At 44.9% G+C, this 26373-nt stretch overlaps 1 protein-coding gene across 1 annotated transcript in view; it reads left to right on the top strand.

Moving 5' to 3' along the window:
* Positions 1-26373, top strand: part of LOC126425159 (peroxidase-like) — a 208856-nt gene that overhangs the window by 143065 nt on the left and 39418 nt on the right. Inside the window, exon 10 of the mRNA XM_050088109.1 lies at positions 5497-5653. Within this exon, the coding sequence (XP_049944066.1) occupies positions 5497-5653 (157 nt within the window). The remainder of the gene's footprint in view (positions 1-5496; positions 5654-26373) is intronic.

Genomic DNA, 26373 nt, shown 5'->3' with positions numbered 1-26373 from the left:
GATGTCTTCAACCATCTCAATCTTGTCTGCCTCAATACTGGCGCCCCGACTTTCTTCTCGGACTCTACTCATACCTACTCCCACTTGGACTTTTCGATCTGTTCTACCACTCTTGCCCGTTGGTTCGAGTGGTATGTCCTTTCTGACACCTATTCGAGCGACCACTTCCCCTGTGTTGTTCGTCTCCTGCACCACACCCCATCCCCACGTCCTTCGAGCTGGAACATACCGAAAGCTGACTGGGGACTTTACTCCTCCCTGGCGACCTTTCCGGACCACGATTTTCTCAGTTGTGACAGTCAGGTCGAATACCTCACGGCTGTTATCATCAATGCTGCCGAACGTTCCATTCCTCATACTACCTCTTCTTCACGTCGCGTTTCCGTCCCCTGGTGGAACGAGGCTTGTAGAGACGCTATCTGTGCTCGATGACGTGCTTTACGCACCTTTTGCCGCCATCCTACGTTGGCGAATTGTATTGGATACAAACGACTCCGAGCGCAATGCCGTAGAGTCATCAAAAACAGCAAAAAAGCTTGTTGGGCCTCTTTCACCAGCTCCTTTAACAGTTTTACTCCCTCTTCTGTCATATGGGGTGGCCTGCGCCGGCTGTCGGGCATTAAGGCCCACTCCTCGGTACCTGGCCTGACCTCAGGTAATGAGATCCTCGTTGATCCTGTGGCTGTCTCCAATGCCTTCGGCCGGTTTTTCACGGAGGTTTCAAGCTCCGCCCATTACCACCCTGCCTTCCTTCCCAGGAAAGAGGCAGAAGAGGCTCGGCGACCTTCCTTCCACTCGCTGAATCTGGAAACTTATAATGCCCCCTTTACTATGCGGGAACTAGAACGTGCGCTTGCACTGTCCCGGTCCTCTGCTCCGGGGCCGGATGCCATTCACGTTCAGATGCTGGCACACCTTTCTCCGGCGGGCAAAAGCTTCCTTCTTCATACCTACAATCGCATCTGGACCGAAGGTCAGGTCCCCATGCGTTGGCATGACGCCGTCGTTGTCCCTATACCCAGACCCGGGACGGATAGATACCTTCCTTCTAGTTACCGCCCCATTTCTCTTACAAGCTGTGTCTGTAAGGTGATGGAGCGCATGGTTCATGCTCGGTTAGTTTGGATTCTTGAATCTCGACGGCTGCTTACCAATGTCCAATGCGGCTTTCGTCGCCGCCGCTCTGCTGTTGACCACCTTGTGACCTTGTTGACATTCATCATGAACAACTTTTTGCGAAGGCGCCAAATGGTAGCCGTGTTCTTCGATTTGGAGAAGGCTTATGATACCTGTTGGAGAGGAGGTATCCTCCGCACTATGCACAGGTGGGGCCTACGCGGTCGCCTACCCCTTTTTATTGATTCCTTTTTAACGGATCGAAAGTTTAGGGTACGTGTGGGTTCCGTATTGTCCGACATCTTCCTCCAGGAGAACGGAGTGCCTCAGGGCTCTGTCTTGAGCGTAGCCCTTTTTGCCATCACGATCAATCCAATTATGGATTGCATTCCACCTAATGTCTCAGGCTCTCTCTTTGTCGATGACTTCACGATCTACTGCAGTGCCCAGAGAACATGCCTCCTGGAGCGCTGCCTTCAGCGTTGTCTAGACAGCCTATACTCATGGGGCATGGCAAATGGCTTCTGGTTCTCTGAAGAGAAGACAGTTTGTATCAACTTTTGGCGATATAAAGCGTTCCTTCCGCCATCCTTACATCTCGGTCCCGTTGTTCTCCCATTCGTGGAAACAACTAAGTTTCTAGGGCTCACGTTGGACGGGAAACTGTGTTGGTCTCCGCATGTCTCTTATTTGGCGGCCCGTTGTACACGTTCCCTTAATGTCCTCAGAGTTCTTAGTGGTTCATCTTGGGGAGCGGATCGCACTGTCCTGCTTCGCTTGTATCAGTCCATAGTCCAATCGAAGCTGGATTATGGGAGCTTCATCTACTCGTCTGCTCGGCCATCCCTCTTACGCCATCTCAACTCCATCCACCATTGGGAGTTACGTCTTGCGACCGGAGCCTTCTACACTAGTCCTGTTGAGAGTCTTTATGCTGAAGCTGCTGAATTACCATTGACCTACCGGCACGACATACTGCTGTGTCGGTATGCCTGCCGGCTGTGGTCTATGCCCGACCACCCCTCTTATCAGTCCTTCTTCGCCGATTCTCTTGACCATCAGTACGGGTTGTGTCTGCCCTGCTGCCCCCCGGAGTCCGCTTCCGTCGCCTGCTTCGACAATTGGATTTTGCCCTCCCTACCACCTTCAGAGAGGGTTAGAGCCCGACACCACCTTGGCTCCAGGCTCCGGTTCATATTTATCTCGACCTCAGCTCACTCCCGAAGGAGGGTACTCCGGCTGCAGTGTATTGCTCATGGTTTGTCGAACTTCGTGCTCGACTTGCCGGTCACACCTTTATTTACACCGATGGCTCCAAAACTGACGATGGTGTCGGCTGTGCCTTTGTCGTCGGGGCCGCCACCTTTAAATACCGGCTCCTCGACCAATGTTCGAGCTTTACGGCCGAGCTTTTTGCTCTCCATCAGGCCGTTCAGTATGCCCGCCGCCACCGCCATTCCTCGTATGTACTCTGCTCTGACTCACTCACTGCTCTTCAGAGCCTTGGAGCTCCCTATCCGGTCCATCCCTTGATTCAACGGATACAGCAGTCCCTCCATTCTTTCACTGATAATGGTTCTCCTGTCAGCTTTCTGTGAGTTCCCGGACATGTAGGAGTGCCTGGGAATGAGACTGCGGATGCTGCAGCCAAGGCTGCAGTCCTCCTGCCTCGGCCAGCCTCCCATTGTGTCCCGTCATCCGACGTTCGTGGGGATGTTTGTAAGAGGCTTGTGTCGTTGTAGTGGGATGCTTGGTCATCCCTCCAAGGAAACAAGCTCCGGGCAGTAAAACCGCTCCCAACTGCTTGGACAACCTCCTCCCGACCATCTCGGCGAGAGGAGGTCCTTCTGACCAGGTTGCGGATTGGGCATTGCCGGTTTAGCCACCGCTACCTGCTCTCCGGTGACCCAGCCCCGCAGTGCCCTTGTGGTCAGGCATTCACAGTGAGCCATGTTTTATTGTCGTGTCCCCGCTTTAGTCAATCTCGTGTTGTCCTGTCCCTGCCATCTACTTTACCGGATATTTTAGCTGACGACACTCGAGCAGCTGCTCGTGTTCTGCGTTTTATAACTTTAACTGGCTTGTCCAAAGACATCTAACCTTTTTACTTCTTTTATCTGCATCTTTGTCAGGTCTTTCCGGTGTCCCCCCTCCCCTTGAGTTTTACCAGATTCCATGTGCTCTAACAACGGTGACTGGGCGCTAATGACCTCAGTAGTTGAGCGCCCTTAAACCCCACCAAAAAAAAAAAAAATTTCCTCCCCTCCCTCAGCTTCATCCACACAGCCTCCCAATTCTGCATCAGCCCTGTTCTGACACCATCTAGTCCTGCACGTGCTGTCAGACAGCGCTCTTCTCTCCCCCGTCTGTACCCTGCTACCTCCCCCTTCCCTACCCCATACCGGTGCTTTTGTTCAACACCACAGTTACAGTATGGCCAGAGAGCCAGATGCAGTGTGTGTGTGTGTGTGTGTGTGTGTGTGTGTATGTGTGTGTGTGTGTGTGTGTGTGTGCACGAGTACGCGCTCATATTTTCCTTTCTTTTCTGAAGAAGTCTGTGGCCAAAAGCTCTGTGTGTCAGTGTGTAACAGTCTTTTCATTGTGCATATCTGCAACTCAGCATATCACCTTTACTATTAGTAGCATTCTATCCTATTTATAATATTGCCAAAATTTTAGTGCAGACTTTTGATTGTTCAACTCAAGAATAATTTGGTTTAACTGAATAGTAGGTGATTAGAAAAGTATTAATATTCATATTATTATTTGGTTAATACTCTCTACATCTCCATGGTGAATTATTTTTGTGTAAAATCTCCAGGTTCATAATTTAGCTACTTTAGAAAATTTCTTAATTATAAATGGATGATTCGGAAAACTAATGGCCCTATTTGATTTCTAAAAAAAATTAAGGCAGCAAAAGAATAATGTCAAATCTAGGAATTAAGCAAAATCTCAAGTAATGAAAATATTTTTGTATGTGGCTTAAATTTAATTTCAGATATTGTCTAACATAATTAGTTTATGGAAAAATGAGATTGGTTATTGTAAAGAGTGAAATCAAGGCTAGCTGTGTCCATCCCCTCAAAATTTACTGATTAGCTCTTGACTTTTTTCTAGTCATGTGACATTGAGACAACTAGAATTATGGTAATAACTTCTCTTCGTTAACAAAGTTTTAAGAAAAATTAAACACACCATTAAATTCAGCAGACTGTGCAATAAGGTTACGTAAAATATTGTACGAACAGTATTTATATATACAGGATGGGCCAAAGTCACTACCCATTGTAACCCACTGGAAAAATTAAGTTAATCTTGTTTGTTTGTGATAATTGTAGATACAAATACCAGAGTGCACTGCTATATTTTTTTTAGATAATTATAGATGCAAACAAAAGAGTGAAATGCTATTAAATCAAACACCTCTGCTATTGTTTCTAACCTGCTGTGAAGATGTTTTCTAATAATTTTTTGTTTTAAAAACATTGTACAAAGGTGGTTATAATTGAATAATAATGACTGTAATAAAAATTTCAACACTGTTCCACCTAAAACTAAGGCTGTCTAAAATTTATGGATACTGTCTGAGAGAAGTGGGGAACTAAAGGAAAAATTGTACAAGTGGTAATACAGTGATCTAAAAAGTCAACGTAAAGGCTATCTCTTTATCAGGATATTTCTAGATCTTCTGTAACTTCAATAAAGCATTCAGCTATTTTATAAGATCAGTTGTTTGTTTTTTATTCAATTAGCTTATGATGAGTAGTGACTTAGATGGACATAGTCAACAGATAAACAAAAAAAAATAGTATTAAAAAGGAGTAGAATAATGGTGGGTGGAATAACTTGGTTTTGCTATGTTTCACATTGTGCAGAATTTTTTATTTGAGAATCTATGAGTACATTGTGGTTGAAATGGGAGCTAACTGAGCTGCAAATTCTATGTAGAATCATTAAAATCTTAGTGCTCGTTAGCCTGAATATGTTGAATTAAGATCATCTTTGATAAGAAACTATTGGCTGAAGCTGTATTATGTAAATACCTATTTACAGTCTTGCTAAATTGGTATCAGCATCTTGCCCATTTTCATGAGATACTGACAGAAGACAAAACGTAACTGTTGTAGATTGTGAAGAAGGGTTTGATATAAAACTTTTAATTCATGGTTTGAAACTGCTACTTGTTTTGTGATCACCTGGTGTCTTGTTTCATGACTACCTGGTGTCGGGGCACAAATAACTCTGTGGACATAGACAACCACTCTCCATGTAGGAGTCATGTTGGGAAAAACAAAGGCAACAGACTTCAAGACTGTGTATTTTTAAAAATGAACAGTTTCTTATCAGTGAACAGAACTAACAAATTCACATTTTCAGCATGTACAAAGACATAGGATGTCCAGTTGGAAAAATCAAAATAGGTAAATGGATGGATAAGCCAGAAGTACTTGTTCAAGATCAGCACTTGAATCAGCTCACACTTGGTCTTACTCAACAACCTGCCACAAAAGATGATAAATGGACAGTGTATGAGGTAAGTGTCCTATAAATTGTAATTCTGATGACTTACATCTAGATTTTACAAGTCAAATGGTTTTCTTTAGTAAACCTAGAAGTTTGATCCTATATTTGTGTTAAGTGAACATTTAAGTTGGTCTAGTGGTTTCTTACTGGAAATATGAAAGCACAAAATCACAAAGGTGGCAAAACACTGAAAAGTTTATCAGTCAGAGGACATGTGACATTATTTTTGTGGTAAACTAAAAGGGTTTCAAAATTTTAATCTGTTGCAGAGCCTTGTATTCAAATAAACTAGAATCTTCTAAGGCTTGAGTAGATGATGACAGGTCCCACTTTCAGAAAGCTTTTTAAATGGCCTCTCACTTGTTAAAACAATATAAACTTCAATGCGAGATTGAAAAATATTAAACTTTATTCATAGGTTTTTGGCAACTTCCAAATGTGCTTTCTCACTGTTTAACTGAGGTTTTTGGAATTTATCTGCCGGTTACTGCAAGTTTCCACCAGGTCTGAACAACTGTATGTGATTAGCAAAATACTGTTCTAATGTACCTGCCATCATATTGCACATCTTTTTCCTTCATTTTATAAGGGTGATTATTTTCTGAAATATTTCTAAGGTTTTTCAATTTTTTTATTTGCTGCTGGTGATTTATTTTTTGATCTACATTCTGGGCATGGTGGTATAATATTAACATTAGCATATTTGGCCAGTTCATAATCATATACAATGTTTCACACATACCCTGTAAACATTCTACACTACGTGCTTCCAAATGCAAACTGCCCTTGAGGATTACCAATATTCTTGACACAAGTTTGTAATTTTTTCACTACTACTTTTCTACATAAATTTTGTGTGACTTCTACATCTACATAATTAGTCCACAATACATGCTTAAGTGTATTGGCTTAAGAGTTTGTAAAAGTACTCTCTTTCTCAACTGTTCCACTTTGAGCAGCATGTGGGACAAATGAACACCTCAATCTTTCCACACTAGCTCAGATATCTCTTATGTTACTGTGATACTCATTTCTCCCCATATGGGTGGGAGTACACTAAGTATTTTGCCATTTTAGCAACAAAGTTGGTGATTGAAATTTCATGAAAAAATCTCACCACAATCAAAAATGACTTCGTTTTCATGATTGCCTCTCCATCTTGCTTATAATATCTGTGACACTCTCTTCCAATTCTTTGATAATACAAAACAAGCTGCCCTTCTTTGGACTTTTTCAATGTCCTCTTTCAGTTCTATCTGGTAAAGATGACATAACATGAAGCAATACTCCAGAAGAGAATAGACAGGTGTAGTGTAGGCAGTCTCTTTAGTAGATTAGTTGCATCTTCAAAGTATTCTGGTAATAAAACATAGTCTTTGGTTTGACATCTTCTCATAATTTCATGAGTGATGGTTCAAATTTCAGTTGTTTGTAATTGTAATCCCTAGGCACTTAATTGAATGTACAATCTTTAAATTTGTGTGATTTATCATGTAACCAAAATTTAACACAAGTTTTTAGTACTTATGTGGAGGAACTCAAAATTTTTTTTATCTTCTGGGGTCAACTGCCACATTTTGCATCGTGCAGACATCTTTTCTAAATCATTATGCAATTCTTTTTTATCTTTCAATACTTTACTAGATGTTACATATGTCAACATTCTTTACAAAAACTGCAAGAGTGTTTCCCAGATTGTCTCCTAAATCATTTATATAAATGATTAATGGAAAATCTCATATAAGATGTGAAACAAATACTAACAAAGAGATAGAGGGGCTGGCCAGTACTTACCTCAGCTCAGTACAGCCGATAGATATACACAAAACAGAACTGAAAATTTACATTCCTAGCTTTCGGAACTTTGTTCCTTCATCAGGGAGGAGAGAGGGGAAAAAAGGGAAGAAGGGAAAGTGGATTCAGTTACTCACAACCCAGGTTATGAAGCAACAGGGAAAGGTAAACAGGGAGGGTAGCAAGGATGGAGGCATGGTTGTCAGAGGGAAGCCAAAGATATTCTACTGTAAGTACTGTGCCAGCTTCAAACCAAAGAGGATGCATACAGAAGTAAAGAGGTATATAGTATAAAGATAAACACAACTATGTAGGATAAAAAGATGCGTGAATGGCTAAAGAGGAAAGGGAAAGAGGAGAAGACTGAAGAGTGAATGGGAGTGAGGTTGTTTAACGTAGGTTCAGTCCAGGGGGATGGCGGGATGAAAGGATGTGTTGGAGTGCAAGTTCCCATCTCCGCAGTTCAGAGGGACTGGTGTTGGGTGGGAGAAGCCAAATGGCACATACGGTGTAGCAGGTTCCTAGGTCCCTAGAGTTATGCTGGAGGGCATGCTCCGCTACTGGGTATTGGGCATCTCCTAGGCGGACAGTTCGTCTGTGTCCGTTCATGCGCTCAGCCAGTTTGGTTGTTGTCATGCCGATGTAAAAGGCTGTGCAGTGCAGGCATGTCAGTTGATAAATGACATGTGTAGTTTCACACGTATTGTGTATGTTTTACCAGTAGCGGGGCTGGAGTAGGTGGTTGTGGGGGGATGCATGGGGCAGGTTTTGCAGCGGGGTCGGTTACAGGGGTAGGAACCGCTGGGTAGAGAAGGTAGTCTGGGAATATTGTAGGGTTTAACAAGGATGTTACGGAGGTTAGGGGGGTGACGAAAGGCAACTCTGGGTGGTGTGGGGAGAATTTTGTCAAGGGATGATCTCATTTCAGGGGTTGACTTGAGAAAGTCATATCCCTGGCGGAGTAATTTGTTGATGTTTTCGAGGCCAGGATAATATTGGGTGACAAGAGGGATGCTTCTGTGTGGTCTGGGGGTAGGAACATTGTTGTTGGACGGGGAGGAATGTATTGCTCGGGAAATCTGTTTGTGGACAAGGTCTGCAGGATAGTTGCGGGAGAGGAAAGCACTGGTCAGGTTATTGGTGTAGTTGTTGAGGGATTCGTCACTGGAGCAGATACGTTTGCCACGAATACCTAGGCTGTAGGGAAGGGAGCGTTTGATGTGGAAAGGATGGCAGCTATCAAAGTGAAGGTACTGTTGTTTGTTTGTGGGTTTGATATGGACAGAGGTGTGGATGTGAGCTTCAACAAGATGAAGGTCAACATCCAGGAAGGTGGCTTGGGTTTTGGAGAAGGAACAGGTGAAATTCAGATTCGAAAAGGAGTTGAGATTATGGAGGAAATTAAGGAGTGTTTCTTCACCATGAGTCCAGACCACAAAGATGTCATCTATAAACCTATACCAGGCCAGGGGAAGCAGCTGTTGGGTCTTCAGGAAAGCCTCCTCCATGCGGCCCATGAAGAGGTTGGCATAGGAGGGAGCCATCCTGGTTCCCATGGCCGTTCCCCTGATTTGTTTGTAGGTCTGGCCTTCAAAAGTGAAGTAATTATGGGTGAGGATGAAGTTGGTAAGTGTGATAAGGAACGAGGTTTTTGGAAGATCTTCGGATGGGCGTTGGGAGAGGTAGTGCTCAAGGGCAGAGAGACCATGGGTATGTGGGATGTTTGTGTAAAGGGATGTAGCATCTATGGTGACAAGAAAGGTTTCAGGTGGGAGAGGAGTGGGAATGGATTTGAGGCGTTCTAGGAAGTGGTTTGTGTCTTTGATGTAGGATGGGAGTCTGCGGGTGATAGGTTGTAGGTGCTGGTCTACCAGAGCTGAGATACGTTCGGTTGGGGATTTGAAGCCTGCTACAATGGGACGGCCAGGATGGTTCTCTTTGTGGATTTTGGGTAATAGGTAGAAGGTAGGGGTACGTGGCTCAGGTGGAGTGAGTAAGTCTATGGAAGCCGTTGTGAGGCCTTGTGAGGGACCTTGGATTTTTAGGATTTTTTGCAGCTCGGTCTGGATGGAGGGAATGGGATCCTGGGTAACAGCTTTGTAGGTTGAGGTGTCAGAGAGTTGACGCAGTCCTTCTGCCACATACTCCACACAGTCAAGTACGACAGTTGTGGAGCCTTTATCCGCCGGGAGGATGACAATAGAGCGGTCTATTTTCAGCTCCTTAATGGCACGGGATTCAGCTGGGGTGATGTTGGGGGTTGTCAGGATGTTCTTCAAGAAGGACTGGGAGGCAACACTGGATGTGAGGAATTCCTGAAATGTCTGTAAGGGATGGTTTTGGGGGAGGGGAGGAGGATCCCTTTGAGAAGGCAGTCGGAACTGTTCTAGACAGGGTTCGACACTGGGTCTAGTACTTGGGGGCTGTGTTTGGGTAGTGAAGTGATATTTCCAGTTGAGGTTCCGGGTGAATGAGAGGAGATCTTTAACCAGGGCAGTGTGGTTGAATTTAGGTGTGGGGCTAAAGGTTAAGCCTTTTGATAGAACAGATGTCTCTGGAGGAGAGAGGGATCTGGATGAGAGGTTTGGGACTGAATTGGGACTGGTGATATGTGGCATTTGACTGTGGTTATAGTTGAGATTTGGTCTGTGTGGGGTATGTCCTGGGATGGGGAGATTGAGTAGGGTGGCTGGCTAGGTTTGTTGGCTATGAGGGGGGTTTGTTGAAGGTTCTGTTGTGGTTGGTGTTTGTGAGGGATAGGGAGAGGGACCCCACTTCTTAGGTGTTGCACTAGCACTGTGGATAGTTTTTTCAGGTGGTGTGTGGCATGGAACTCAAGTTTGCAGCTGGCTTCTAGGATGATCCCAGCACATACCCCACACAGACCAAATCTCAACTATAACCACAGTCAAATGCCACATATCACCAGTCCCAATTCAGTCCCAAACCTCTCATCCAGATCCCTCTCTCCTCCAGAGACATCTGTTCTATCAAAAGGCTTAACCTTTAGCCCCACACCTAAATTCAACCACACTGCCCTGGTTAAAGATCTCCTCTCATTCACCCGGAACCTCAACTGGAAATATCACTTCACTACCCAAACACAGCCCCCAAGTACTAGACCCAGTGTCGAACCCTGTCTAGAACAGTTCCGACTGCCTTCTCAAAGGGATCCTCCTCCCCTCCCCCAAAACCATCCCTTACAGACATTTCAGGAATTCCTCACATCCAGTGTTGCCTCCCAGTCCTTCTTGAAGAACATCCTGACAACCCCCAACATCACCCCAGCTGAATCCCGTGCCATTAAGGAGCTGAAAATAGACCGCTCTATTGTCATCCTCCCGGCGGATAAAGGCTCCACAACTGTCGTACTTGACTGTGTGGAGTATGTGGCAGAAGGACTGCGTCAACTCTCTGACACCTCAACCTACAAAGCTGTTACCCAGGATCCCATTCCCTCCATCCAGACCGAGCTGCAAAAAATCCTAAAAATCCAAGGTCCCTCACAAGGCCTCACAACGGCTTCCATAGACTTACTCACTCCACCTGAGCCACGTACCCCTACCTTCTACCTATTACCCAAAATCCACAAAGAGAACCATCCTGGCCGTCCCATTGTAGCAGGCTTCAAATCCCCAACCGAACGTATCTCAGCTCTGGTAGACCAGCACCTACAACCTATCACCCGCAGACTCCCATCCTACATCAAAGACACAAACCACTTCCTAGAACGCCTCAAATCCATTCCCACTCCTCTCCCACCTGAAACCTTTCTTGTCACCATAGATGCTACATCCCTTTACACAAACATCCCACATACCCATGGTCTCTCTGCCCTTGAGCACTACCTCTCCCAACGCCCATCCGAAGATCTTCCAAAAACCTCGTTCCTTATCACACTTACCAACTTCATCCTCACCCATAATTACTTCACTTTTGAAGGCCAGACCTACAAACAAATCAGGGGAACGGCCATGGGAACCAGGATGGCTCCCTCCTATGCCAACCTCTTCATGGGCCGCATGGAGGAGGCTTTCCTGAAGACCCAACAGCTGCTTCCCCTGGCCTGGTATAGGTTTATAGATGACATCTTTGTGGTCTGGACTCATGGTGAAGAAACACTCCTTAATTTCCTCCATAATCTCAACTCCTTTTCGAATCTGAATTTCACCTGTTCCTTCTCCAAAACCCAAGCCACCTTCCTGGATGTTGACCTTCATCTTGTTGAAGCTCACATCCACACCTCTGTCCATATCAAACCCACAAACAAACAACAGTACCTTCACTTTGATAGCTGCCATCCTTTCCACATCAAACGCTCCCTTCCCTACAGCCTAGGTATTCGTGGCAAACATATCTGCTCCAGTGACGAATCCCTCAACAACTACACCAATAACCTGACCAGTGCTTTCCTCTCCCGCAACTATCCTGCAGACCTTGTCCACAAACAGATTTCCCGAGCAATACATTCCTCCCCGTCCAACAACAATGTTCCTACCCCCAGACCACACAGAAGCATCCCTCTTGTCACCCAATATTATCCTGGCCTCGAAAACATCAACCAATTACTCCGCCAGGGATATGACTTTCTCAAGTCAACCCCTGAAATGAGATCATCCCTTGACAAAATTCTCCCCACACCACCCAGAGTTGCCTTTCGTCGCCCCCCTAACCTCTGTAACATCCTTGTTAAACCCTACAATATTCCCAGACTACCTTCTCTACCCAGCGGTTCCTACCCCTGTAACCGACCCCGCTGCAAAACCTGCCCCATGCATCCCCCCACAACCACCTACTCCAGCCCCGCTACTGGTAAAACATACACAATTCAAGGCAGGGCTACGTGTGAAACTACACATGTCATTTATCAACTGACATGCCTGCACTGCACAGCCTTTTACATCGGCATGACAACAACCAAACTGGCTGAGCGCATGAACGGACACAGACGAACTGTCCGCCTAGGAGATGCCCAATACCCAGTAGCAGAGCATGCCCTCCAGCATAACTCTAGGGACCTAGGAACCTGCTACACCGTATGTGCCATTTGGCTTCTCCCACCCAACACCAGTCCCTCTGAACTGCGGAGATGGGAACTTGCACTCCAACACATCCTTTCATCCCGCCATCCCCCTGGACTGAACCTACGTTAAACAACCTCACTCCCATTCACTCTTCAGTCTTCTCCTCTTTCCCTTTCCTCTTTAGCCATTCACGCATCTTTTTATCCTACATAGTTGTGTTTATCTTTATACTATATACCTCTTTACTTCTGTATGCATCCTCTTTGGTTTGAAGCTGGCACAGTACTTACAGTAGAATATCTTTGGCTTCCCTCTGACAACCATGCCTCCATCCTTGCTACCCTCCCTGTTTACCTTTCCCTGTTGCTTCATAACCTGGGTTGTGAGTAACTGAATCCACTTTCCCTTCTTCCCTTTTTTCCCCTCTCTCCTCCCTGATGAAAGAACAAAGTTCCGAAAGCTAGGAATGTAAATTTTCAGTTCTGTTTTGTGTATATCTATCGGCTGTACTGAGCTGAGGTAAATCATTTATATAGATTAAGAACAACAGAGGACCTATAACTTTTCCAATGAGTACCCCACATATCACTTTGGTTATAATAGATGGCTTCCCATCAATTACACAAACTGTAACCCTTGTAACAGGCAATCATTAATCAAATCGCAAGACTGAGGTGATACTTCATAGGCACACAATTTGATTACAAGTTGCTCATAGAGAATAGTGCAAAAAGCCTTCTGGAAAACAACAAATGACCCTTTACTGGTAAGTGTTGATTACAAGTTGCTCATAGAGAATAGTGCAAAAAGCCTTCTGGAAAACAACAAATGACCCTTTACTGGTAAGTGGTGGAGAGGCGGCTGGTTGGTATCAGGCGAGGAGTTGTGCAAGACTGTGCGACCAATCATGTCACAGCAGGCTTGTGACGAAAACATGAGTGGACCATCTCTTGAGGCCACAGGTGGTGTGAGGTTGTGGATACCAGAGACCATTTAGTTCTGAAGCCAGTGAGGAGGATGCATAGGTCTGCCCACTCAAGAGAGAGGGATTGTAGAGGGAGGGTGCACAAAGAGCAGGACCATGTTAGAGAGGTGACCATTGTTGTCAAAGGAAGCTGTGATGTTGCCCTCATTGGCACCATGCACAAGATGGAGGGAGCCGAGCAGAGTGATGTCGGCAGATGTTGAATCAAGTGTATGTGGAGAACCACAGAGAATGAAGAGAGTGCCATCTCTGAGTTGGAGAGAGTGATCCTCAACACATAATGCAGGTATGTCAAGCGTGAATATCACAACATTACGAGAAGAGTGAAGTGATGATGGTATAGAGGTCACACAGTGAGAGGGCACATTGTCCAGCAGGGAGTCATCAGATGGACACTGGCATCAGTGGATATACATAGAGAGGTGAACATGAACATCAATTATTTGACACACACAGAGTAAGCCATGGCCTGGATGACATCTCAGAATCATATTTTGATAGAGGATCCTCATCAAGGGCCCATCATAATCTGCTGTTTCTTGTTGAGGCAAATGTCTAAAGTATTATTTGTGTGTGAAAACACCCCTGTGCGGGCTGGAGCTAGGAGGTTGAAACGCTTCCCAGACTACGTCATCCTGGAGCATAAAAAACTTGCAGTCTTCTAGGTCTTTGTGCACAAACATTCACAGTATGGTGGGAAGCATGTGGGGGCAGAGTGTGGATGTTAATAATGTGCGAGTGGATGTGTTCGATAGGAGGGGAGCTTGGTAGTGAGGAGGGGAATTGGGGGGGGGAGTAGCTCAGAGTCATCGATCTTCAACAAACAGGATGTGTCAAAGGCACACCACATAATACCTTTTCTAAGAAACAATTTAGGTCATCTTTAAAGGCAGTGCTGATGCTGAGTAACATCTATAGAACAGCCTCTGACTACGAGCCTGAAGTCACTTGAGGACCACTTTAAGTGTACAGTTCCAATGCTCAACGAGTCCGTTGCTCAAGGGGGGATACGCAGTCATGTGGAATTTGTTGACACCACACAGGCCGCAGAATCTGGTAAAGAGGAGTGACTTGAATTGTCTCCCTTGGTTGGTCATTATAGAAGATGGACAGCCAAATTGGGAGGGCCATGTAGTGGCAAAGGCTCATGTGCCCAGATCAGCAAATATGTCTGAGATGGGAACAGCCTCCACCCATCTGCTGGCACTATCAGTGTCAGGTAGTATGTACATAAAACCTTCTGAAGGAGGAAGAGGACCCACAAGGTTGAGATGTACGTGAAGGAACCATCCTTTCTTTTGTCACATTGTCCTACAGAGGGGTCGAGCATGACAAACAACCTTGCTATGGCGGCAAGGTAAGCATGCGTGTCATTTTTTACTGCAGGCTACACGAAACTGTCTGTCATTAGGCATGTGGTAGCCTCTATTTCCAGGTGTGCAAAATCATGAATGGCCAAAGAAAACATATATTATAGGGAAGACAGGACCAGGGGGTGGAGAGCACTTGTAGAGGTATCACACAGCACTGGATGGGAGGAGCAAGGAACACATGGTATTCTACTGTCAACACATTGGTAGTGTACTGTAGTAAATTTTGAATGTCTCAGTCGTCGTCTGCAGAAGGAAGATGAAATGCCCTGCACATGTGACATGTAATTAGCGACAGCATTATGAGGTCCCTTGATCTAGTCACATCTGTGGTGTATTGACTAATGAGGTCCATGTGACAGAAATGTCTAGTGGGAAGATAATTAGCAGGGTTGCAGGGCGCATCTGTGAGCAGTTTTTGATTGGTAAAATTGTGACTTCATGTTATCCAGTGTCCTCATGGAAGTATCACACAGCCTCATACATTGCAAGGAGTTCCTGGTTGAACACTGATCAGTTGCATTGAGGAGGGGAGCATTTTTTGAGAAGAAATGGAGAGGTCGGGTCATGTCACTGACCTGTCACTGAAGAACGATGCTGATTGACAGTGCACTCATGTCAGTCATGCTAGAGATGTAAGCATTAGTAAGTGAGTGAGCAAGTGTAAAGGCACTCATAAGGAAAGTCTCAAGAGCACTGAATGTGTGGATCATATCATCAGACCATTGTACTTTCCACACCACAGAAATTTTCTTGCCTGCCATGGCATCTATCAGCAGAGTCTGGAGAGAAGCAGCTGAGGTATATGGCACCGGAAAAAATTTACCATTCTGAGGAATCATTACAGATGTGGTAGTTTTCTGGTAATGGCAGGTCACCAATAAAAGAGGCATGGTCTAATGTCGTACGGTTTCCCTCAGTTGTGACAGTATGCTCAAGGAAAGCAGCACTAGTGCAGCGCAACTGCGATTTGGTACGGTTAGTCTCCACACTGTGTCGACAAGCACTTTAAGGACCTGTGTTAAGTGCTGCTCATGCCACTCAGTGGAGATGGACTAGATGAGAATGTCGGTAAGATAGATAGAGCAAAAATGTAGGGAAAGAAGTACAAACTGTTGCCAGTCTGAACAGCATTCTTGAGACCAGATGGCATAAAGCAGTACTCAAACAGACTAATGGCATAATGATGGCTGTTTTCGGTATGCGGTCTTTGTACATAAGGATCTGATCATATGCTTTGTGATAGTCAACCAAGTCAAAAACCCATGCCCCACTGAATTGTCAAGCAAAGTGTTGTATGTGAGGAATAGGGTAGTTGTCCATAACAGTATGTGCATTGAGCTTGCAGTAGTCCCTGCACAATCAGAATGAACCATCCTTTTGAGGGATTAGATAAAGGGGCAATGACCAATTGCTATTTGATGGTGTCATCACTTCAAACCAGATTCTTGCATGTAAGAATTCATGAATGGTTGCTTTTGCGTGATGAAGTTTCTTAGAGGTTAGGTATTGGGCCTTATAATGAACTGGAGGATCTTCTGTAATGGATAACCTATGGAAGGAACACACATGTATCAAGAGATGAAGTATCTGACCACACAAAACATTGATTGTTTGAATGTCACTGACCCAACATTTATGAAGTGTGATCAGGGGTGAGGGAGTGATGAGTGTGGATATACAACCAATGACGTGAAGCAGCAAGCAGTGAGGTTGTTGACTGTGCAAAGAGCCTGTGCCAGGTTGGCTGAAATGTTGGCTACCAGCTGATGAAGGATATTGTTGTTGGAGCAGAGGGCATTGATCTCGCAGCACTGAGTTGCAGGCTCAGCTAACGAGATGACGAAGTTTACTGTCAAATGGCAGCACTTGGAGGTAGCACAAAAAGGAGGTCGTACTGAACTAGTGGTGGGGGGCAGAGGGGAAGGAGTGAAGGAGCCAGGAATGCACATGCTGGTAAGGCGGACAAATGAAGGTTGGGAGAGAGACAAAAATGCTTAAGAAAATCAAACCACAGTAGCAACATGCAAGGTCTAACGGAATTGTAGTTCTGGTGCAAGCTGGAGCCGGAGGTCAGTGGCACCGTGGACTGTGATGTCAGAGTTGTTGGCAAGTGTTCACACCATCATGAAGGAACGACTGCATGTGCACAAAGGGTGTGCTCAGTGGGTGCCCCACAGTCTTCAACCACACCAGGAAGCATGTCGAATGGCCCAATGTCTTGCTCATCTGCAGCACTATGCCCGGGAAGGGAATGCGTTCCTGGAACAAGTGGTGGCTGGAGATGAGTCATGGTGTCATCACTTCAAACCAGATTCAAAATGACAGTCTCCAGTGGAAGCATCCAGGGTCACCACCACCAAAAAAACCAAGGCCATCCACACGAGTGCAAGAAAGGTTATGCTGACGTTCTTCTTTGACAAAGATGGCACCCTTCCGATTCACTTCGTGCAGCACAGGACAACAGTGAATGCCCAGCATTACTTGCAAACCTCGACCACCCTTTGCCAAGCGATCAAATCAAAACGACCGGGCAATCTCACCCGTGGGGTCATTCTGATCCTTGACAATGCAAAGCCTCATATGGCCAACACAGTCGCGGCACTCCTGCAGATATTCAAATAGGATGTTCTTGGCCACCCTCCATACAGTCTGCACCTCTCTCCCTGTGATTAAGCCATTTCTGCTCTGAGGGGCAAATAGTTCACCTCGGATGACGAATTCAGCTGTATGTGCGGAGCTGGTTAACATCGCAGCATTGGGAATTTTATGAGACAGCCATTCACTGCCTTACGTCACAGTGGGACAAGTGTCTCAACAACCATGGTCACTACTTCTAACATACAGGTACTGGTTTCTGTAATCATGCCTCTGGCTCATGTCTTTTTGAACACCCCTTATACACAAAATTGAGTGCAACACATTGTCCAGTTTCACTACAAGTGAAGTCTTGTGTGTGGTGGATAGGGTATCAAAATGATACAATTGGGAAAAGAAGTATCCAACCTCTACTGTTTTCCAAAGGCTCTTTACCCCTTATTACTTTGACACCACTAATTGTTCTTAGCTTTTGTTTCACTGTCTTGCATTTCATCCTGCTTTTTCTGGTTCAGTATGTCTCTGTGATGAGTTTACAAAGAGACAGTACAGCTGACCCATACTACCTGCAGATCGGAACGGGATGGTTATGTTTCCTGGCTGGCTGTTGTTTATAACTGAGACTCACATCCTGATGGTGTCACTATCTTCTTCTAACAGAAATTAGCCAATTCATGCCACATTCACTCGTGTTATAATACTTTTGTGTCAACATTTTTGTGGTTCACTTTGTTTTTGTGAAGTATTTTAAATTTTGGGTGAGGCTTGATATTTTTCATTTGAATGTTTATAAGTTTACTTAACTGTCAATGGTCTTCCTAATACACATTTTCTTCTTCCATAAAGCGAGTTGTAGATGTCTAGGAACTCTAAATAACTTTTCAAGCCACCACTGAAGTAGTTTTTAAAGTTCATGTACATTTAAAGGATGCAGAAAAACATCCTTCCTCATTTAAAGTTCAAATAGAAAAGAGATGGATCAAAATAAATAAACTATATTAAAATGACTGATATTTATGAAGTTGGAAGTTTTGTTCCCACATTTTGCCATAGCGATAGACTGATTAAAATAACAAGGATTGGATAGGACACTGAATACATGGAATTTACATTCAGCTACTTTAAATTGTAGTCTGTAATGAATCCCAGTCATGCTGTGGATGGGTAAAGAACATGGTAATACTGTGGAATCATTTCTGGTAAATGATTATTCCATCACCACTGCCCAGACATCTTTCCAGAGGCACTTCCCAGAGTGTGCATTGAGTTTTTCAACAGACTTGCAGTTTCATCCATAGAGGATCATTGTTGTTCAAAAATTGTTTAAACGTGATTATGAAAGCTTGTGAGGTCATATGCAAACAACCTTGAAATGTGCCTACAATGATAAAACACATATTCACTTATTTGGATTGCATTAATAATCAGAATTTTTTTATTTTTGAGTGGACAGAACCCTCATGACCTTCATGAAAAACCACTACATTACATAACAACCATGTTATTGAATTGTGTGTAGTTCAGAGAGTAAGGTTAATTGGTCCATACTTATTTGAAGTGGATGGGTTCCTGTGACAGTAAACTCTCAATGATGCACTCTTATGGTCAGCACCTTTTTAGCACTAAGATACAATGTGCTACATTTCATGAAATGAAATGAGTTCCATCCTTCATGAAATCCTCCCCACTCCACCAAGAGTGTCTTTTCGCCATCCACCTAACCTTCGTAACCTCTTAGTTCATCCCTGTGAAATCCCCAAACCACCTTCCCTACCCTCTGGCTCCTACCCTTGTAACCGCCCCCAGTGTAAAACCTGTCCCATGTACCCTCCCACCACCACCTACTCCAGTCCCGTAACCCAAAAGGTGTACACGATCAAAGGCAGAGCCATGTGTGAAAGCACCCACGTGATTTACCAACTGACCTGCCTACACTGTGAAGCTTTCTATGTGGGAATGACCAGCAACAAACTGTCCATTCACATGAATGGACACAGGCAGACAGTGTTTGTTGGTAATGAGGATCACCCTGTGGCTAAACATGCCTTGGTGCATGGCAAGCACATCTTGGCACAGTGTTACACCGTCTGGGTTATCTGGATACTTCCCACTAACACCAACCTGTCAGAACTCCGGAGATGGGAACTTGCCCTTCAGTATATCCTCTCTTCTTGTTACCCACCAGGCCTCAACCTCCGCTAATTTCAAGTTGCCGCCGCTCATACCTCACCTGTCATTCAACAACATCTTTGCCTATGTACTTCCGCCTCGACTGACATCTCTGCCCAAACTCTTTGCCTTTACAAATGTCTGCTTGTGTCTGTGTATGTGCGGATGGATATGTGTGTGTATGCGAGTGTATACCTGTCCTTTTTCCTCCCTAAGGTAAGTCTTTCCGCTCCCGGGATTGGAATGACTCCTCCTTACCCTCTCCCTTAAAACCAACACGCTTTCATCTTTCCCTCTCCTTCCCTCTTTCCTGATGAAGCAGCCGTTGGTTGCGAAAGCTAGAATTTTGTGTGTATGTTTGTGTTTGTTGGTGTGTCTATCAACCTGCCAGCACTTTTGTTTGGTAAGTCACATCTTCTGGAAACATTCCACGTGGGAAAAATATATCTAAAAACACAGATGATGTGACTTACTGAACGAAAGTGCTGGCAGGTCGATAGATACGCAAACATACACACAAAATTCAAGCTTTCGCAACAAACTGTTGCCTCATCAGGATCTGCTATACAATTTTATCCCGCCTATATATACTCAATAATACGTAACCCACTTCCAAACCATAACCAAAAAAAATTTTTTTTTCCGCTTTCAACACTACCGCTGCTATAAAATCCACCGTTTCTAGTTCACAAACAGTTCCTTTCACCTTTTAAACAATCATTTCGGCTATTTCTAATAACTTTCGCTTTATTTCCATTTCCGTTTTTCCCACATCACTGATAATTTTTGGCCGTTTTCTTAGTAAATCCCTCTTTCCTGATGAGGCAACAGTTTGTTGCGAAAGCTTGAATTTTGTGTGTATGTTTGGGTTTGTTTGTGTGTCTTTCGAGCTGCCAGCGCTTTTGTTTGGCAAGTCACATCATCTTTGGTTTTTAGATATATTTTTCCCATGTGGAATGTTTCCCTATATAATATATATAATAGAGGGAAACATTCCACGTGGGAAAAATTATATATAAACAAATTATATATAAAAAAAATTATATATAAAAACAAAGATGAGGTGACTTACCGAACGAAAGCGCTGGCAGGTCGATAGACACACAAATAAACACAAACATACACACAAAATTCAAGCTTTCGCAACAAACTGTTCCCTCATCAGGAAAGAGGGAAGGAGAGGGAAAGACGGAAGGAAGTGGGTTTTAAGGGTGAGGGTAAGGAGTCACTCGAATCTCGGGAGTGGAAAGACTTACCTTAGGGGGAAAAAAGGACAGGTATACACTTGCACACACACACATATCCATCCACACATACAGACACCAAATTTTGTGTGTATGTTTGTGTTTGTTTGTGTGTCTATTGACCTGCCAGCGCTTTCATTCGGTAAGTCACCTCATCTTTGTTTTTTTTATATATGTATATATATATATATATATATATATATATATATATATATATATATATATATATATATATATATATATATATATATATATATATATATATATGGTTATAATAGAGGGAAACATTCCACATAGGAAATATATATCTAAAAACAAAGATGATGTGACTTACCAAATGAAAGTGCTGGCAGGTCGACAGACACACAAACAAACACAAACATACACACAAAATTCAAGCTTTCGCAACAAACTGTTGCCTCATCAGGAAAGAGGGAAGGAGAGGGAAAGACGAAAGGATGTGGGTTTTAAGGGAGAGGGTAAGGAGTCATTCCAATCCCGGGAGCGGAAAGACTTACCTTAGGGGGAAAAAAGGACGGGTATACACTCGCACAAACACACATATCCATCCACACATATACAGACACATTGTCTGCTTGTGTCTGTATATGTGTGGATGGATATGTGTGTTTGTGCGAGTGTATACCCGTCCTTTTTTCCCCCTAAGGTAAGTCTTTCCGCTCCCGGGATTGGAATGACTCCTTACCCTCTCCCTTAAAACCCACATCCTTTCGTCTTTCCCTCTCCTTCCCTCTTTCCTGATGAGGCAACAGTTTGTTGCGAAAGCTTGAATTTTGTGTGTATGTTTGTGTTTGTTTGTGTGTCTGTCGACCTGCCAGCACTTTCATTTGGTAAGTCACATCATCTTTGTTTTTAGATATATATATATATATATATATATATATATATATATATATATATATATATATATATATACCCTCAACTCCTTTGGTTCCATCAGATTCACCTGGTCCTACTCCAAATCCCATGCCACTTTCCTTGACGTTGACCTCCACCTGTCCAATGGCCAGCTTCACACGTCCGTCCACATTAAACCCACCAACAAGCAACAGTACCTCCATTATGACAGCTGCCACCCATTCCACATCAAACGGTCCCTTCCCTACAGCCTAGGTCTTCGTGGCAAACGAATCTGCTCCAGTCCGGAATCCTTGAACCATTACACCAACAACCTGAAAACAGCTTTTGCATCCCGTAACTACCCTCCCGACCTGGTACAGAAGCAAATAACCAGAGCCACATCCTTATCTCCTCAAACCCGGAACCTTCCACAGAAGAACCCCAAAAGTGCCCCACTTGTGACAGGATACTTTCCGGGACTGGATCAGATTCTGAATGTGGCTCTCCAGCAGGGATACGACTTCCTCAAATCCTGCCCTGAAATGAGATCCATCCTTCATGAAATCCTCCCCACTCCACCAAGAGTGTCTTTCCGCCGTCCACCTAACCTTCGCAACCTCTTAGTTCATCCCTATGAAATCCCCAAACCACCTTCCCTACCCTCTGGCTCCTACCCCTGTAACCGCCCCCGGTGTAAAACCTGTCCCATGCACCCTCCCACCACCACCTATTCCAGTCCTATAACCCGGAAGGTGTACACGATCAAAGGCAGAGCCACATGTGAAAGCACCCACGTGATTTACCAACTGACCTGCCTACACTGTGAAGCGTTCTATGTGGGAATGACCAGCAACAAACTGTCCATTCGCATGAATGGACACAGGCAGACAGTGTTTGTTGGTAATGAGGATCACCCTGTGGCTAAACATGCCTTGGTGCACGGCCAGCACATCTTGGCACAGTGTTACACCGTCCGGGTTATCTGGATACTTCCCACTAACACCAACCTGTCAGAACTCCGGAGATGGGAACTTGCCCTTCAGCATATCCTTTCTTCTCGCTATCCGCCAGGCATCAATCTCCGCTAATTTCTAATTTCAATTTGCCGCCGCTCATACCTCACCTGTCTTTCAACTTCATCTTTGCCTCTGTACATCCGCCCCGACTGACATCTCTGCCCAAAAAATGCCCAAACTCTTTGCCTTTACAAATGTCTGCTTGTGTCTGTGTATGTGTGGATGGATATGTGTGTGTGTGCGAGTGTATACCTGTCCTTTTTTCCCCCTAAGGTAAGTCTTTCCGCTCCCGGGATTGGAATGACTCCTTACCCTCTCCCTTAAAACCCATATCCTTTTGTCTTTCCTTCTCCTTCCCTCTTTCCTGACGAGGCAACCATTGGTTGCGAAAGCTAGCATTTTGTGTGTATGTTTGTGTTTGTTTGTGTGTCTATCGACCTGCCAGCGCTTTTGTTTGGTAAGTTTCATCATCTTTCTTTTTAGATATATTTTTCCCACGTGGAATGTTTCCCTCTATTTTTTTTATATATATATATATATATATATATATATATATATATATATATATATATATATATATATATATATATATATATATATATATATATATATATATATATAAAAAAACAAAGATGAGAGACATGTTTGCTTGTGTCTGTATGTGTGGATGGATATGTGTGTGTGTGCGAGTGTATACCCGTCCTTTTTTCCCCCTAAGGTAAGTCTTTCCGCTCCCGGGATTGGAATGACTCCTTACCCTCTCCCTTAAAACAAAGATGATGTGACTTACCAAATGAAAGTGCTGGCAGGTCGACAGACACACAAACAAACACAAACATACACACAAAATTCAAGCTTTCGCAACAAAGGTTGGTTGGTTGGTTGGTTGGGGAAGGAGACCAGACAGCGTGGTCATCGGTCTCGTCGGATTAGGGAAGGATGGGGAAGGAAGTCGGCCGTGCCCTTTCAGAGGAACCATCCCGGTATTTACCTGGAGTGATTTAGGGAAATCACGGAAAACCTAAATCAGGATGGCCGGAGACGGGATTGAACCGTCGTCCTCCTGAATGCGAGTCCAGTGTGCTAACCACTGCGCCACCTCGCTCGGTTTTCGCAACAAACTGTCGCCTCATCAGGAAAGAGGGAAGGAGAGGGAAAGACGAAAGGATGTGGGTTTTAAGGGAGAGGGTAAGGAGTCATTCCAATCCCGGGAGCGGAAAGACTTACCTTAGGGGGAAAAAAGGACGGGTATACACTCGCACACACACACATATCCATCCACACATATACAGACACAAGCAGACATATTTAAAGACAAAGAGTTTGGGCAGAGATGTCAGTCGAGGCAGAAGTGCAGAGGCAAAGATGTTGTTGAATGACAGGTGAGGTATGAGTGGCGGCAACTTGAAATTAGCGGAGATTGAGGCCTGGTGGATAACGGGAAGAGAGGATATATTGAAGAGCAAGTTCCCATCTCCGGAGTTCGGATAGGTTGGTGTTAGTGGGAAGTATCCAGATAACCCGGACGGTGTAACACTGTGCCAAGATGTGCTGGCCGTGCACCAAGGCATGTTTAGCCACAGGGTGATCCTCATTACCAACAAACACTGTCTGCCTGTGTCCATTCATGCGAATGGACAGTTTGTTGCTGGTCATTCCCACATAGAATGCGTCACAGTGTAGGCAGGTCAGTTGGTAGATCACGTGGGTGCTTTCACACGTGGCTCTGCCTTTGATCGTGTACACCTTCCGGGTTACAGGACTGGAGTAGGTGGTGGTGGGAGGGTGCATGGGACAGGTTTTACACCGGGGGCGGTTACAAGGGTAGGAGCCAGAGGGTAGGGAAGGCGGTTTGGGGATTTCATAGGGATGAACTAAGAGGTTACGAAGGTTAGGTGGACGGCGGAAAGACACTCTTGGTGGAGTGGGGAGGATCTCATGAAGGATGGATCTCATTTCAGGGCAGGATTTTAGGAAGTGGTATCCCTGCTGGAGAGCCACATTCAGAATCTGATCCAGTCCCGGAAAGTATCCTGTCACAAGTGGGGCACTTTTGTGGTTCTTCTGTGGGAGGTTCTGGGTTTGAGAGGATGAGGAAGTTGCTCTGGTTATTTGCTTCTGTACCAGGTCGGGAGGGTAGTTGCGGGATGCGAAAGCTGTTGTCAGGTTGTTGGTGTAATGCTTCAGGGATTCCGGACTGGAGCAGATTCGTTTGCCACGAAGACCTAGGCTGTAGGGAAGGGACCGTTTGATGTGGAATGGGTGGCAGCTGTCATAATGGAGGTACTGTTGCTTGTTGGTGGGTTTGATGTGGACGGACGTGTGAAGTTGGCCATTGGACAGGTGGAGGTCAACATCAAGGAAAGTGGCATGGGATTTGGAGTAGGACCAGGTGAATCTGATGGAACCAAAGGAGTTGAGGTTGGAGAGGAAATTCTGGAGTTCTTCTTCACTGTGAGTCCAGATCATGAAGATGTCATCAATAAATCTGTACCAAACTTTGGGTTGGCAGGCCTTGGTAACCAAGAAGGCTTCCTCTAAGCGACCCATGAATAGGTTGGCGTACGAAGGGGCCATCCTGGTACCCATGGCTGTTCCCTTTAATTGCTGGTATGTCTGGCCTTCAAAAGTGAAGAAGTTGTGGGTCAGGATGAAGCTGGCTAAGGTAATGAGGAAAGAGGTTTTAGGTAGGGTGGCAGGTGATCGGCGTGAAAGGAAGTGCTCCATCGCAGCGAGGCCCTGGACGTGCGGGATATTTGTGTATAAGGAAGTGGCATCAATGGTTACAAGGATGGTTTCTGGGGGTAACGGATTGGGTAAGGATTCCAGGCGTTCGAGAAAGTGGTTGGTGTCTTTGATGAAGGATGGGAGACTGCACGTAATGGGTTGAAGGTGTTGATCTACGTAGGCAGAGATACGTTCTGTGGGGGCTTGGTAACCAGCTACAATGGGATGGCTAGGATGATTGGGTTTGTGAATTTTAGGAAGAAGGTAGAAGGTAGGGGTGCGGGGTGTCGGTGGGGTCAGGAGGTTGATGGAGTCAGGTGAAAGGTTTTGTAGGGGGCCTAAGGTTCTGAGGATTCCCTGAAGCTCCGCCTGGACATCAGGAATGGGATTACCTTGGCAAACTTTGTATGTGGTGTTGTCTGAAAGCTGACGCAGTCCCTCAGCCACATACTCCCGACGATCAAGTACCACGGTCGTGGAACCCTTGTCCGCCGGAAGAATGATGATGGACCGGTCAGCCTTCAGATCACGGATAGCCTGGGCTTCAGCAGTGGTGATGTTGGGAGTAGGATTAAGGTTTTTTAAGAAGGATTGAGAGGCAAGGCTGGAAGTCAGAAATTCCTGGAAGGTTTGGAGAGGGTGATTTTGAGGAAGAGGAGGTGGGTCCCGCTGTGACGGAGGACGGAACTGTTCCAGGCAGGGTTCAATTTGGATAGTGTCTTGGGGAGTTGGATCATTAGGGGTAGGATTAGGATCATTTTTCTTCGTGGCAAAGTGATACTTCCAGCAGAGAGTACGAGTGTAGGACAGTAAATCTTTGACGAGGGCTGTTTGGTTGAATCTGGGAGTGGGGCTGAAGGTGAGGCCTTTGGATAGGACAGAGGTTTCAGATTGGGAGAGAGGTTTGGAGGAAAGGTTAACTACTGAGTTAGGGTGTTGTGG

Source organism: Schistocerca serialis, chromosome 10 (assembly GCF_023864345.2).
Source record: "Schistocerca serialis cubense isolate TAMUIC-IGC-003099 chromosome 10, iqSchSeri2.2, whole genome shotgun sequence".
In the NCBI taxonomy this organism is placed as follows: Eukaryota; Metazoa; Arthropoda; class Insecta; order Orthoptera; family Acrididae; genus Schistocerca; species Schistocerca serialis.
The sequence above is the reverse complement of the archived record's forward strand: the minus strand, read 5'-3'. Positions and strand labels throughout refer to the sequence as shown.